The 14,798-nt window shown below is 35.7% G+C and overlaps 1 protein-coding gene across 7 annotated transcripts in view; it reads left to right on the top strand.

Annotated features, from left to right (window-relative positions):
- SMARCA2 (SWI/SNF related BAF chromatin remodeling complex subunit ATPase 2) overlaps window positions 1-14,798 on the top strand; it is a 108,526-nt gene that overhangs the window by 57,830 nt on the left and 35,898 nt on the right. For all 7 annotated transcript variants that reach the window (XM_085311431.1, XM_085311430.1, XM_085311425.1 and 4 more), the window contains 5 exons: window positions 2,496-2,662; window positions 5,070-5,233; window positions 7,282-7,509; window positions 10,165-10,242; window positions 13,988-14,206. In XM_085311431.1, coding sequence (XP_085167557.1) covers window positions 2,496-2,662; window positions 5,070-5,233; window positions 7,282-7,509; window positions 10,165-10,242; window positions 13,988-14,206 — 856 coding nt within the window. The remainder of the gene's footprint in view (window positions 1-2,495; window positions 2,663-5,069; window positions 5,234-7,281; window positions 7,510-10,164; window positions 10,243-13,987; window positions 14,207-14,798) is intronic.

The following is a 14,798-nucleotide window of genomic DNA, read 5'->3' as shown; positions in this document are numbered from 1 at the left end:
TAGGAGTGATTTCCAACAAGCCTTAATATGATGTTATAGTGACGTGGAGGAATGTTTTCTTAAAGCAGTCTCAGTTAATGGTACCTGTTCACTTGTAAATTTCCCTTTTTTTGTGAGCAATTAAAATAAACGATGTCATAACAAAATTATTTATTTACTGGCACACTATTAATAATCATTTAACTAATGCCTTCTGGGTAGATTTTAACAGGAATACATACTTATTTACTCCAGCAGCTTGTATTGATTTATTGATGTGTCAACTGTATTGATGTTATCAAAAGCAACTAATATACTGAAGCTGACAGTGTATATTTATACCCAGTTATTAGTAGTCCAATGTAATGTAGTAATATCAGTCATTTTCATAAACAGTGACTGTATTTTAAGATCTCTTGGCAGTCCTCTGTCATTTGTTCACAGGTTTTTTTTAAACGTCTACTTTTTTCCTAAGGTGTGGACCTTAGAAAAGCCATTAGAGTACATGTAAAAGTAGATCTTTCTGAAAGCTTGCATGTTTGAAACATATGCAACTCTCCCATCCTTTTACGTAATCCAGACCAATGAGATAAAACRTGGAGGATGAGCTTCTGAATATTTAATAGATCACACAAATCTGAAAGCCTTTCAAGTCTTTGTGCTAATTTTGCACAACTGTTTGTGTCAGCTGATTATATCTAGCTACATTATCGAGATTTTCCGTGTGCAAGACTCTCTTGTGATAGATCTCACACAAGCCAACTTTTATCATTTGCTCATTCTGAAAATTGACTTAATTGCTGCTCAGACATTCATTATATTAAATGTAATTTACATTAAATTAAAGGGGAGTTAGGAGGTCAGCTTCTGGATCTCAACCTCTGAAGCATGGATGAAGCAGGTTTTTCTTTCTCTTTCTGCTAGAGAAAGCTAGATACTCATTGTTGCTAGTCTTCAGCAAAATGCACATGTTGTGAGACACAAGTGTAAAATTTTATCTTAGAATCGCTTCTTCAAAGTTAACATCCCAAGAAAATGGACAGAAACTGCTACTACCAGAAACACCAGCATCATTCAGTGTCCTTTATACAAACAGAAGATTACCTTGTCAGGATAGCATTGGCTAAAGGGAGGTGACTATTTTAGAGGAATTTTCCCATGAATATCTTACCACTTACACATTTTACTGCCTTACTCCCTATCTACTCTGTCCATTTAAGGATCAGTCTCACTAGTTTCTGCACATAGAAGTGCATTGCTTTTAAAGTTTCAGAATGTATTCAGGATATTTCAGAAAATAGTTCAGTTAGCAAAATGTTACGATATTTCTCATTCCAAACAAGAAAAGAGTGTGTTCTTCCACCCTGAATCCAAGTGCATATATCATTCTCAGTGCTTTATAAAAGTACTTGCCTCCCTCGTTCTTACTCTCAAACTCAACACTGTTCTTAGCTCTTGACTTGCACAGACAATCTCCCTTTTTTTTGTCAAAGGAGATTTTCCAGATTTTCAGTAGAAACTGGTTGATATCAGGATGTCTGCTTGAATGTTATCCCCAGTGTTAGAAATTCTCAGGGTGACAGGGTGTAATGGCAGGACCTGTTAAATTCTGAAGAGTACTTATATGTAGATTGTTTGCTGATCAGAGGCGATGACAGCCTTGTATTATGCAATCTTGTCCCAGCATTTTCTCAGCACTGTGGGCTTCAGTCTGTGAAGGAACTCAAGAATAATCCCAATCACTTTATTCTTTATGTGCTTTTATACAAAAGTGGAGACAACACAGGACACATACCTGAAGAAAAAGATACCAATACTAAAAATTTTGTGAAGGTTTTATGACCCGTAATCTCCCTAAGGAGAATAGGCAGAGAAGATGGTCAACTGATGTGTTACTTTCCCCTTATTAAAAAAAAAACATAAATACCATAAAAATAGAAATAAATTTGTTCTTGATATTTCTTTGTACAACTATCTAGAAATTCTCTCTAGCTTATGGATTCTCTCTAGCTTGAACAAGGGATGGAAACATCCCCTGTCCAACTTACCCATTACTTTTGTATTGGCCTGGTTTTTGAATACTTCACTGTCACATGCATTATAGTTGAATGGGAAGGGTGTCGATTACGGCTGCCGTAAAATCCAGTGAAAGCAAAACCGGCAGATGAATGTCTTAACTGATCAAATGCTTATCTATTTCAGCAATAGTGCTTATTTGATGAGTAATGAAGCAGAATGCTAGTTTTGTAAAGGAAGTTATTCTGGGTGGTTCAGAGTCCACAGGATTTTTATTTTTTAAAAAATATTTCTGATGAGTAACTATATACAAATATACAAATAACTATATACAAATAATATATACAATAATTTTTATCTTCTTATTTTACATAATCAATTTTAAAGAGAGAAGAGTTCCAGTAGTCAATTTTCCTGTATTTGTATTCTGACAGAATGACTAAAAGCTTTTCTAAATGCAGGCTCATTGTGGCATTTACAGTGTTTTTTCTCTTCAACAGAGCTGAACTATATCGGGCCTCAGGGAAGTTTGAACTACTTGATCGTATTTTACCAAAGTTACGAGCCACTAACCATCGTGTGCTTCTTTTCTGTCAAATGACATCACTCATGACCATTATGGAAGACTACTTTGCATTTCGAAATTTCCTTTACCTGCGTCTCGATGGTAAGCTAAATGAAAATAAAGGAAGGATTAAAAGTAAGTTAGAATGCAGTGTGCTTCATTAGTTTTGAAAATGGGAGATGTTTTCTTCCTAGCACTTTAACTAGTGATGTCATGCCGTTATACGAAAGTGCAGAACAGGTTCAAAAAATGATTTGACAGATTCATGAAGGAAAGGTCTGTCAGAACTCATGAAGATTTGTTAGGGCTTCAGTCATGAAGATACTGCTGTAGACCCTAAAGTTGCAACTTGCTAGAATTTTCTCCCTTCCTACAGGCAAGATACTGACTAGGGTATGTGTTTGGCTTTTCTCGGTAGATTTTAAGTATTTCTCTGTCTCCCTGTCTTCTATTATTTTCTTTAATCTGTTTGACCTGTAAACTCATGGTATGGGAACTGTCTTTGTGCACAGTCAAGTCTGTTCCTTGGAATGCAGATACTCTAGAGATCTAGTATTTTGTGGGCAGATCATTTCTTTTTCAAACACTATTAACAATATGCTTCTGACTACAGATGTTAATGCTAATGTTTTTGCTAGATTCCAGGAGAATTAATGCATTCTTACTTATTTAAAGTCCCATTGCAGTTCTCCACAGAATAGCTGCATTTCAGTGACAGGTAAAGTAATACCTATAGATTTTTGCCTAGATTTCACAGAAGCTCAGTAGCTTCCACTAGTTAGTCTATAGAAATATTTTATTATTTTTGAATTAAAAGATGGTTTAGAAAAATGATGAAGGGATATAAAAAGGAAAAAGAACTAAATGCAAACAATATACAGCTAAAAATTGCATATGTCATCTGAGGATTAAACCTGTTTGAAAGAAGTTTCCATCTCAGCTTTCTTCCATGGTAATGATCTCTGTCTAATACTAATCTTCTAAAATACTGATTATTTTTACTACTGTATTTAGTTCAAATGTTACAATATTGTACAGAGCAAGCAGCATTTTGCCAGAATATCCTTCTAGGAGAAAAGCAATGATTTAAGGAAAGCATAAAGAACAGCATGAATAAAATGAGTTTAATGTCTGTTTATTTGAAGTTTATTTGACTATTCTTGTTCTAGCGTTTTAACTTGGCTCTTTGCTTCATGCTTTATTTGGAAGAAAATTTGATGTTGGGAAGTTACGAATATTAATGAACTTAATCATCAGATGCCTTTATCCACAAATGTAAAATGGGTAATGAAACTGAGACTTGAACTGTCTTGCTGTGTCATGGGAAGTCTTTCCAGAGCTGATTGAAACACATACTACCATGCTACAAAACCTTCTTTGCACCTCTGACCTGTGACTGATTTACTACCCTTATTAATACTGCAGCTATTGTTCAGAAAGTGAACAAAATTACATTTTTACATTTTTTAAATTACTTTTTGTATCTGTAAAGATATGTATATACCCTTATGTATAGATAAACATATATGTGTTTTAGAAAGAATTCTTTCTTATTCTAGAGTATTTCTGGCAATATACAATATGCTAAATATAGCTCCTTGTTTTTGTGAGTGTTCTACAAATAATTCATGAGATTTTGAACCTTTCTTCTTTCCCACTTCTGTGATGACATATGCCCTCCATACTGGAATCTAATCAATGTGTAGATTTTAACTAACTACCTTTCAGTTAACATGTGAAGCCATTTTAGAGGACTAGCTTTTTGAGGATCAGTAGTTTGACTGTGTAATACAGGAACTTCATCTTCTTCATTGTATGCATATGGATACCAGAATAAATATATCAAAATTTGTTGGCCTTCATTTAAAGACAGAAATCTAAAATGTTAAGGCAGGCAGCAGACCATACTGGGCTGATCCGTATGAACTGTTGTCAAAGTACCTCAAATTGATCTGGTTGCCACAGTGCAGTGTGCTTTGTTTTTGCCTAGAACTCTTAAGTTTCTGCTACAGTTGAATTTCTTGCCTTCCCTTCGTTGCTCATGGTGACTATTTGCCCTTAAGACACGTCAATAATTCGTTGTACTAATTATGACTCTTGAGGCCAAGAAATATATTTTGATAAATCTCTCTGTATTTTTTAAAAGATTTAGATGCTTGGTGAGCAGACAGCCGAAATCAAAACTGAAGCTCTGCTCTGTGTGTAACTTCTGTTAAAATTTGTGTGAGTCATAGAATTTTGGATAATAGATATTTTTATCTTTATAAAGTCCACTTTTGAAATGTCAAGTGTACTCAAAAGAAATGTTTAGGATCTCTTCTCTCAGGTGTGATAGTTGACCAAAAACATCTATGGGCACTGTATTATTCTGTTATGGAAAATATGGCTGCAGTGGCAAAAAACAAGTGAGCTAAAATTTCCCTTCCAAATGTACCTTTAGTAATTGACATTGTCTYCAGATTATTTCAGTTAACATGTTTGTTATGCCTTTCTATTAATTCCTTCTCAGGTACAACAAAATCAGAGGATCGAGCTGCTCTGCTGAAGAAGTTTAATGAACCTGGGTCACAATACTTTATCTTCTTGCTGAGTACAAGGGCTGGAGGCCTAGGTCTAAATCTCCAGGCTGCGGACACCGTTATAATCTTTGATAGTGACTGGAATCCTCACCAGGTTATCTTTACTCTCTTTACTCACTTCATATACTATGCAGTGAATTTGTAGTGGTGTTCTGGGCTGCTTCTTAGGTAGAGGTAGACTGAGGTGAAAGGAATAGATGTAGGTATATTAAAAAGTGCTGCTTTGAGAGATGTTACTAATACAAATTGCTACAATCCACTGGTGTTTTTCTTTGAAGCAGTAAAATAATTTTGTATCTCTGTATATATTTAACCYGAGTCAAAGGGAGTCCTCAGAGTTACAGCCTTATAGACCTGTTTCATTGGTATAGCTGTATTTATTCTTTAACTTTAGGGTACTGCTAAGTAGCTTCCCATTTTAAGTCTTCAGTAAGTTGCAGTATTTTAGTAAAAGCTGTGGAGATCATTGCATGTCTTAAGAAGTCAGTAATGGTACTTGGGCGGCAGTCTTGGCCTGAAACACTCGGCTTGCAGTGTTGCTGTAGGTAGATAGTGGTAAGTATAGGATATGATCATGAGGCAAAGAAGATATCAAAACACTTGGGCTTAAACAAAAAAGACAAAAAATAGGTAATTGCTGTCTGCCTTTGTCACTTAGTGCTTTAAAAAAATAAAAAAGAATATACCTCTGTGGAAGTACATGGCTATACGTGTGCTTTCATTTATTGTGGGAATATATTCAAAGCACACAATAGTCAATTACCACATGCAAAGCTAAAGGAAGTGAGACTAATAGGYGTTTTATATAGAACTGCTGAGAACAGCACTCCCATAGGTGCCATGGTGACCACGATAAAATCAAACTTAAGAAATTCAAAGCAATTGTATTTGTAGGTTTTAAAGTCATCTAAGAAGGCACTTCATTCTTTGTATTTTGTTATCTTTTTATTTTTATCTATCTATATAAATTTTTTATGTATGTGTGTCTTTATCTATCTGGGTGAGCAGATTGCTAAATTACGAAGTGCATTCAATTTGTCTTCCTTTCTTTGAGATGGGAGTGATTTGTAAATTTTGTAAATTTAAATGAGACATGTGCTGAAAGGGAGACTTTTTTGTGCTTAAAACATTTCTAGAAACAAAAATTTCTTTTTCCTCACTTTATTGTTTCCTGTGCTCATGTACATAATTAGATAAACAAATTCATATTATAGCTTCATCTTCACTGTTATGCAAGTGGCAAGTATGTTTTTATGGTGCAACAACCACATAGTATATAGTGTTGAAGGAGGGAACTGTGGGAGGGAAGAGGATTCCCTCCCACCTAGAGTAAGAGTTTGACTTTATGAGATAGTGTAAAACTGTGATAGCATTTTTAGGTTATCTGCCCTACATTATCCAACCATACTGAATCACTATTGTGTGATTTTTTTTTTAGGAGTGTTCTTTTGGTTTTTGCTTTTTTTCTTCTTTATCTGAAGGAAAATAGGATAGGATTTTGCATATATAAAAGCAGTTCTTTGACTCTGGCCTGCAGCATACTTTTTATATCTGTTATTTTCTAAGTGCAAACACCTGATCAAAAAAGAGTTTTAGTGGTTTAGAGTCCTCTGAAAATGAACTTGAAATTAGGGAGTTTCATGTTAATTAAGATCATGCTTAAGTATATTCAAATTAAAAGCCTATCCAACAGATCATGTAACTTTTAGTTAACATACTTAAGAACTAGTGGCATATTTCAGATGCACAGCTTCTCCTGGCTTTTATAGTACTAATCTTGTTGCCTTTTTGTCCTGAAGTAGAAAGTTGTTTTACTTCAGGGTTCTTTCTGGCTTGGAAGGCCATGAACTTTGAGTAGAAAGGTGAGGATAGATACTTCAGCCCTTCTCAGTCACGTACCATCAGGAAGTGTTTGACTTGCTCTATCTGTGCTGTACAGAGCATGTCTGTATTTTTTCCTCTTCAGTTTTCCCCCGCCTGTGTCTGATGAGCTTCTGGGAAAGCAGACAATCAGGAATGAGCAACATGAAGTGTGGTGCGCTGTAGGCTTGCCTTCTGCCAAGAAAGAAATTTGGCTTTACGATGTCCAACTAGTAAGCTGGTAGCGCACACATAAATCACTTTGTGTTCCTTACCTAATAGGATTTGCAGGCCCAGGACAGAGCTCACCGAATTGGTCAGCAGAATGAAGTTCGAGTCCTGCGACTGTGTACTGTGAACAGTGTGGAAGAGAAGATACTTGCTGCTGCAAAGTATAAGCTGAATGTGGATCAAAAAGTTATTCAGGCTGGAATGTTTGATCAAAAGTCCTCCAGCCATGAAAGGAGGGCTTTCCTACAGGCCATACTGGAGCATGAAGAAGAAAATGAGGTAAGATGGTTAGAAAGAATTAGAAACATGATGTTTCAGGGTGTGCTTACTCTTATTTTTCATCAGTTTCCTAAGTTTGGCAAATACTTTTCTTCAAAGATTTTTACAAAACAGATAGTAAAACTAATCYGTGTTGATATGGTAAAATAATAGGCTGATTTGCAGAAATGCTAAATATGTTAAATATGTTAATATGCTAAATAAATGCACTGTCTAGTTCAATCATAAAAGACCTTGTTTTCCTGGCACTTTCCTGCTATGGACAGTTCTCCATGGTTGGATTAAGGTTTGCTTTTATGTGCTTTGGGCTTAGAGCAAGCCAGCAAAGTAGTTGTTTTTTACTGGTCCTATGTCCAACCTGGAATTACAGTTACTTCCTTTTCAAGATCCAAACAGTGTTTCAAAAAAACTATTAAATATTTCTTTATAATAATGGAATGGGAGATTTTAGATTCACTGACTTCCTTTTCATTGTATGTCTTTTCATTGTGTTCTTCTCTGCATCTGCTGTCTTGAATGGTAAACCCCTTCCTTTGCCTGCCGCTGCAGAGTGTTCTCTTAATGTAAACAAAGTTCATCATTTGGATAAAATCTGCATTAGGAGGAGAGAGGAAAAATGTATCAATTATATTAAAGATGGACAAAAAAATGATTCTGCAGTGACTTTGTTTCCCATTTAGAATAATATCCTGTGTAATAAAAGAATGCAGAGATTTGAAGCCTGATTTTTCTCTGAGTGAATTTTTTAAGTTTTGAATATGGTGTGTGCCGAAAGAAAACCAGGTTTTGTAGGCTCTATTCTATGGACATCCTTCATTATACCATGTAAATTTTCAAAGGTGAAGTTTACTTCTTCAGTAGTTTTGTATAAACTCTTACCATTGCTTTACGTTTAGAAAAAAGTAGTACCTCATTAAGAGAAAAGGTACTTGTTGTTTTGCATTGTTATTTCAGTCTTTTTATCAGAAACGAAAGAAATATCACAAGCTGGCTATTTTATAGGAAATGACATTTTATTTAGGTGGTAAATTCTGAACTGGGATGGTTAATATGTACTATTTTTGATGAGGGAAAGGTGGAGTTCTCTCCCAGCCAACACCATCCACATGATTAGTTGCATTAGCTTGAAACCAATGAAAATCCCTCTCAAACAGCTTTTGAATTAGTTTTGAAAACTCGGAACATTTTATCATGCTTTCAAAGTCCTAGAAAATATTACTTGAAAGTACTTCAAATGCAAAATTCCTTTTTGATCAAGGGCACCTCTTTGGCAACATGATTATTCAGACTAATCACCAGTAGTCAGCCTCTTCTGTTACAGTTCCTACTGTGGGATCCCTTTTATTTTTAGGTTATGGAGAGTGATGGAAATTTGAGGTGATGGAAAGCTTGTGAAACTTGCATGAGTTAACATTGTTCATTGATCATAAAAAAATGCAAAAGAGATCTTTATTCTATGTATGTGTGTGTTTAAGTATGTAACTTCCTTTTCCTGTATATTGAAGGAGCATTAACTAGAAGTGGGAAGAGCTAACTATCATCTTGTCAGCAGCATAGCTTATTTCATGCTTTGGTTAAATTTAAAGTCTATGTCCATTAAGTTACACAGGTATTCCTTAGGAATTGTAGCAGTAAGAACTGTACTATTTTCGGCAGTGTAAAAATCTTACCAGTGGAGGGAAGATTGCATATATGGATAGTAAGTACAGACTTCTTTTGGTTATTTAGGAATAAAAGGCTGCAGAATGTTAGTTTAGAGGCAATATATGCAGCATTTTACACTCCTTTTTCAATCAGCAGAAAATGTGAGTTTCCATGAAAAGCTTAAGGTCAACAGTATAATGTCACGTAGATTCAGTAAGATTCAGTAATTTTAGGCTGTTATGTGGGAACCAGTTGATAGTTTGTGGTTCTGGTTGACCTGTTCTGTTGTCAGATTTGAACTGCCTTGTGCTTTCAAAATAACTTAGAGAGGGAAACTGAACCTTATGGAGCCTGGTTATGTTAAAAATAGGTATCATAACTGTTTGGAATTATTTTTTTTTTAACTGAATTCTAGAGTTCTGATTTATTTTTCCAATTAATGTTTTGTTCTTATGAAATAACTTCCTTTCTGGAGACAGAAGTTTGCATCTCAATTTATGAGTGTATAACGGTCTAGACAAAGTGGGATTCAGCAGGCATTTATTCCAGTATAATGTATGACGTTTTTCTTTTCTTTTTTTTTTCTTTTCTTTTTTCTTTCTTTTTAAACCAGGACTGTTTTCATTCTACTTTGACCAGAACGGCAGAATGGTATTTCTGGGGAAGTACTGTAGAAAAGCAGAACGGAAATGCATATGTTTTAACTGAAAATGATCTAAAACTGACTGTGTTTGTGAGCCAGGAAAACCACAAACCAACAATTTGTGGTTGCATATTTGCTCATTTCCTCATTCTCAATTTATGAAGGTAGCAATAAGTCCCAATTGTCTCTTTGATGAAGTCCATTTTGCCGTGCTTCTGAATTGCACTCCAAAAGTTTGTTTGGTCTGAGTTTTTCATGTATATCTTGGTTGAAGGAAGTTCGGTGCAACACTGAGCTGATGCAGACTGTTGCTCTAGGTCAGATACAGCTTTCTTCTTTCTAATGCCTTTATCCATCTGTGTAACTAGGAAGAAGATGAAGTTCCAGATGATGAGACTCTGAATCAGATGATTGCTCGACGTGAGGAGGAATTTGATCTCTTCATGGTAAGGGCTGTATGATCATGAGTAGAATATCTTTATTCTTTTTAACCTTTTGTGATTCAAGTGTTGGAAAAATGTGGTGGAGCAATAGGCTTCATTTACTGTCGTTGTTCATCTGAGGAAAGAAGAGCAATCTATTTAAGCAGAGAGTTCATCACGTGACACGCAGACTTCAAAGTATAGCAGACAATGTAGTGGAACAGTCCTAGTCTAGAGAAAGACTCTGAGATGATTTGAGGCAATTAGACAGTGAAAAGCTGGTAGTTACTGTTTGGCTTGCAACTTTGACGTCATATTCTATTTTTTGTAATGTTTCTTCTCGCTTCTGTGCTGTGTTGTTGGCAAGGACGATTACAGGAACATAACGAGATAGTAAGAGAGAATAGGTTGGGAGTTAGTTTGGATTTGTGATGATTGTCTTTCTTCTGCCTGTCTTCTGCCTGTCTTCTGCTAGGACTGTTGAACAGTTATCAAAGCAGAGCTAAGTAACAGTGATTCATATATGAACAATTCATTTACAGTAGCACTTAACTTATTACTACTTTTACAACATTGATGCAATAACTAGTAAGGTGTCAGTGTAGGCATGGCTCTTGCCTTTTAGCAACTGTGCAATATGAAGATTGCTGGAGGACCTCTCAGAATCACTGAAACGGTCACAGGAGAACACTTAAATAATTGTTGAGAGGAAGCCACCATCCTTTCTCATTTTACRGAGACTGCTTTATTCTGCAGGATGGAACAATGCAGACATTCTCATAGGTGCATGAATATGAAAGTGTGTCAGGAAGTATCCACAGAAACAATCATTTCTAGGACCACTAGTTTTTACTAGTCTCACACTAGTTTTTAGCCTTGTACCATCTCCTGCTCAAGGATTTGTCTTTCATCTTTACATAAGTGTGCAGAGACCCTTTTTATGTAAATTAAGGTGGACAACTGGCAAAGGCCATACGCCTTATTGCTGAATTGCCAGTTTAATCATCTTGTGCTAAGTTTTATTTAATGTTATCTAAGAAGAACTGAAATCCCTAAAGACAAGATGCACTGAAAATAAGTGCTCACAGATACCTGTCTTTTTAAGCTTAACCTCAGCATGATTCAGATGTAAGGGGATTTATATGACAGAAACCAAGAGGTGATCATTTGATCCAGAATTCAAAAGGAGTACTTACACCCAAATATCTCCTTTCTGATCTCAATTACCTCTTTTTTTCTGCCCATTTTATAGCATTTTCTGCAGCTATATCCGTTTTCCCTAGCTGAGAGTACAAGATATATAGTGATCAATATGAGTGCTTTTATATCAAAAATCACAGTTAAAACAAAGTACTCATAGTTCTGTGAATGCAGATATGCTGCTGGAAACAGCTTTTCAGTATTGTTCCTTCAGATTGAGAAGGAAAGAACTAATCCATGGATTGAAAGTAGTTGATGAATTTATGATTATTTTCAATAAATTTCTAAAACTTTTCAGATTGTGTTTGAAGGTTATAGCAGCCAGTCAGTAAAATAGTTGAGAGGCCTAGAATAAAGACAGTTTTACATTTTGTGTGATTAATTTGTGTTCTTCATACTAATCTACTTGAAGGTTTCTAAGCAAGGAGCTGTTAGCAGGCAATAAAAATGAAGGTGCAAATTTGTTGTGCTGTGAAATCCAAGAATGTGAAAATATTAGGTAGAAATACTGAAGACATGTATTAATAGCAAGGAGATATATTTTAATTGTTGTTGAAGGAAGTTGTTTGTCATGTATCAGGGAGCTCATCAAAAGAAAGTATGAAAAATAAGTTTTGCAATACGAGATCTTTCTGTTCTTTTTATCAATATTGTAGGTCTTATATAGCCAATTAAAGAGTACGAAAGGTTTGTATTCTCAAGTCTTGCATATTTAGATTTGAATCTAGAGACAATCAGAAATGTAAAAGCATTTTTCACTTTACCGCAGTGGTATCAACGCAGCATTATTCCCTCTATAGAGTTGTACAGATATAATCAGAATTCAGCAAACTATCAGTAGGATATTCAGTAATATCCAAGAAGAAGTAGTGTTTTGGCTTGGTATTTTAACTCATCTTAGAAATTTAAAAGCATGTAATTTGCTATTTAAAAGCATGTGGTTTGCCTGTGGTCGCTTTTCAGGTTAGAACTGTTCTTGGACATGGATCCTGAGATGTAGGTGCAGAGCTAAACACACTGTTCAGTAACAGGATGTGTACAAGTGGTCTTCTGCTGGCTCCATGCTTCATTTGGAGAAGCCAGCAGAGCCTGAGACAGTAGCTGAGGATGTTTCCCTGCCCTGTTATCCCAAGAGTGAATATACAGTTCCATAGATCCTTGGAATTGAGTTCTTCTTGTCACAGTTGATGCATGCTTAAGGAGCTGTCTCTGTATTGCATTCTTAATGGTTCTACAAGAATACTTCTTTTTTCTGAGGATGTTGGCTTAAAAGTACTTCTACATGAAAAAGAGAAAAGTAGAAGCTTTCGTAAGGGGTCCGTGAAATGATTTTCATAGGCAATTTTACGTTTTGTTACCAAATTAGTCCTCTCACTGAAGCAGTTGTCTCAATCATGGAACTACTTGATCTGTACTCAGCAGTGATAGCATACGCAGTAGCCATTCCTTGCTCACAATCTAACTATATTTGTTGAAAAATGTTTTGTAATTTCTGTGGAACTAGAATTAAGAATGTATTTTGTCATATTTTTTAATTGTGACATTAGCAGAGTCATTAGTGCAGAAGAGCTACTTTGGTCTTAGATGTCCTGAATGACTACATTCTGCTCCATAACACATTGCTCTGGCATATACACAGTAAAATGTAGCAAGTCTGATTCATAACCAGCTTAAGAAAATCTCCAGGCACTTTTATTGAAGTTAACACAGTACAAATATTTGGAATGCCTTATGCAAGCTGCTCACCCCTTGAATTAGTTTCACATCTGTTATATCTTCAGCTGTATTGCTTTGTTTACCCATACCTACCCTGTGAGCATTTCAAGGTGACCTCTTACAGATCTTTCATATTTATTGTTAAGGCCTATCTTCCCCATTATTCTACAATTCTGAATCTGATTTTTCTAATTAGCATCAGGAAAGGATTCCTGTTTCTAGGCCAAGGACTGTTTGAGTTTCACAGCAAGTTATTAAGACAATTGCTTTCTGTGTGTTTGAGACACAGTAATAGATCAGAATGCTGTATGAATTTGGAATATTGATTTTACTGCAGTTGATACTGGTAAGGAAATGTAGCTGTTGCATATTTTTTCAGAATTCTTTCTTCTGATACTCAGACTCCCATAACTAGTCTGTTTTCAGTTACTTTTTTTAATTGCATAATAATCATAACATAGGGGCATATTGTCAGGAAATGATTGATATTTACAGATCCCACTTATGAATATGAAGAAGCCATAAAAATTGTGCAAGAAGGAAAATGGTTTAATCAACAGCTACTGCTGCATTTTCGAAACTTGATTTGTTTTATTTAGGTGTTGTCCATCTGGTGCTCCCAGTAAATTCAGTGAAAATTAACTGTTGAGTCATGAACTTGACTAAGATCAACAGTCAAGTGTAGCTCTTGCCCTTTGTAGATGCACTTTAGAAATATTAGGCTGGAGGAAGGGAAATACCACCAAAGGATGTGATTTGAAGTGTCAAGCAAAACTAAATAGTCAGAAATTCCCAGGGTGTGTTCAATAGTGGCCCTTACAACTATTGTGCCACTTCCCAACTGCCATTGCAGCGCATGGACATGGACCGTCGTAGGGAGGATGCCAGAAACCCCAAGCGCAAGCCCCGCTTGATGGAAGAGGATGAATTGCCATCTTGGATTATTAAGGATGATGCTGAAGTTGAAAGACTCACATGTGAAGAAGAGGAGGAGAAAATATTTGGAAGAGGGTCCCGTCAACGCAGGGATGTGGACTATAGTGATGCTCTCACAGAAAAACAGTGGCTGCGGGTAGGTACTGCTTTTTTCTTTTTACAGTTGATAATTATTTATTTGATGGAGGTTTTGTTTTGTTTTTTTKGGGGCGGAAAGGGGGTGTTACTCAATGAGACTCCACAGTTGCACTAGGGATAGCACTATGTAATAGCTAAGGCCCAGGTATTCTTACATTTCATTTTTTACAAATGTATTCAAGGCAGAAGTTAAAATCTAAAGCTGTGCTGCTGAAACTTTAGTCATAGTTGGTAGATGCTGAATCAGAACTGCAATTCTTTGTTTGGTGACTCTTCTTTTGCTATGGTTCTTRACATAATTCACCTTTATGTTTTCAGATGTTATTTAGTAAGTGTTATCTTTAAGACACATACAGTCAGTTCTTCTACAGTAGAGCAGACCAGTGGTCAGTGTATATTACAACTTTCTGTGCTGCTTCGCACCCCCCCCCCCCAAAAAAAAAAAAAAAAAAAACACACTTCTAAATTTGGAAACTTTTGCATGGGTCGACTTTCTTTCTCACGCTTTTTCATTTCCAATTTCCTGGGCATTTCTTTACTTTGCTGAGATCAAAAACATCAATAAATTCCTGACCTGAAATACAAAAATT

The sequence above is a fragment of the Rhea americana genome, unplaced genomic scaffold (genome assembly GCF_003343005.1).
Source record: "Rhea americana isolate MKP2758 unplaced genomic scaffold, rheAme1 scaffold_340, whole genome shotgun sequence".
Classification (NCBI taxonomy): domain Eukaryota; kingdom Metazoa; phylum Chordata; class Aves; order Rheiformes; family Rheidae; genus Rhea; species Rhea americana.
The sequence above is the reverse complement of the archived record's forward strand: the minus strand, read 5'-3'. Positions and strand labels throughout refer to the sequence as shown.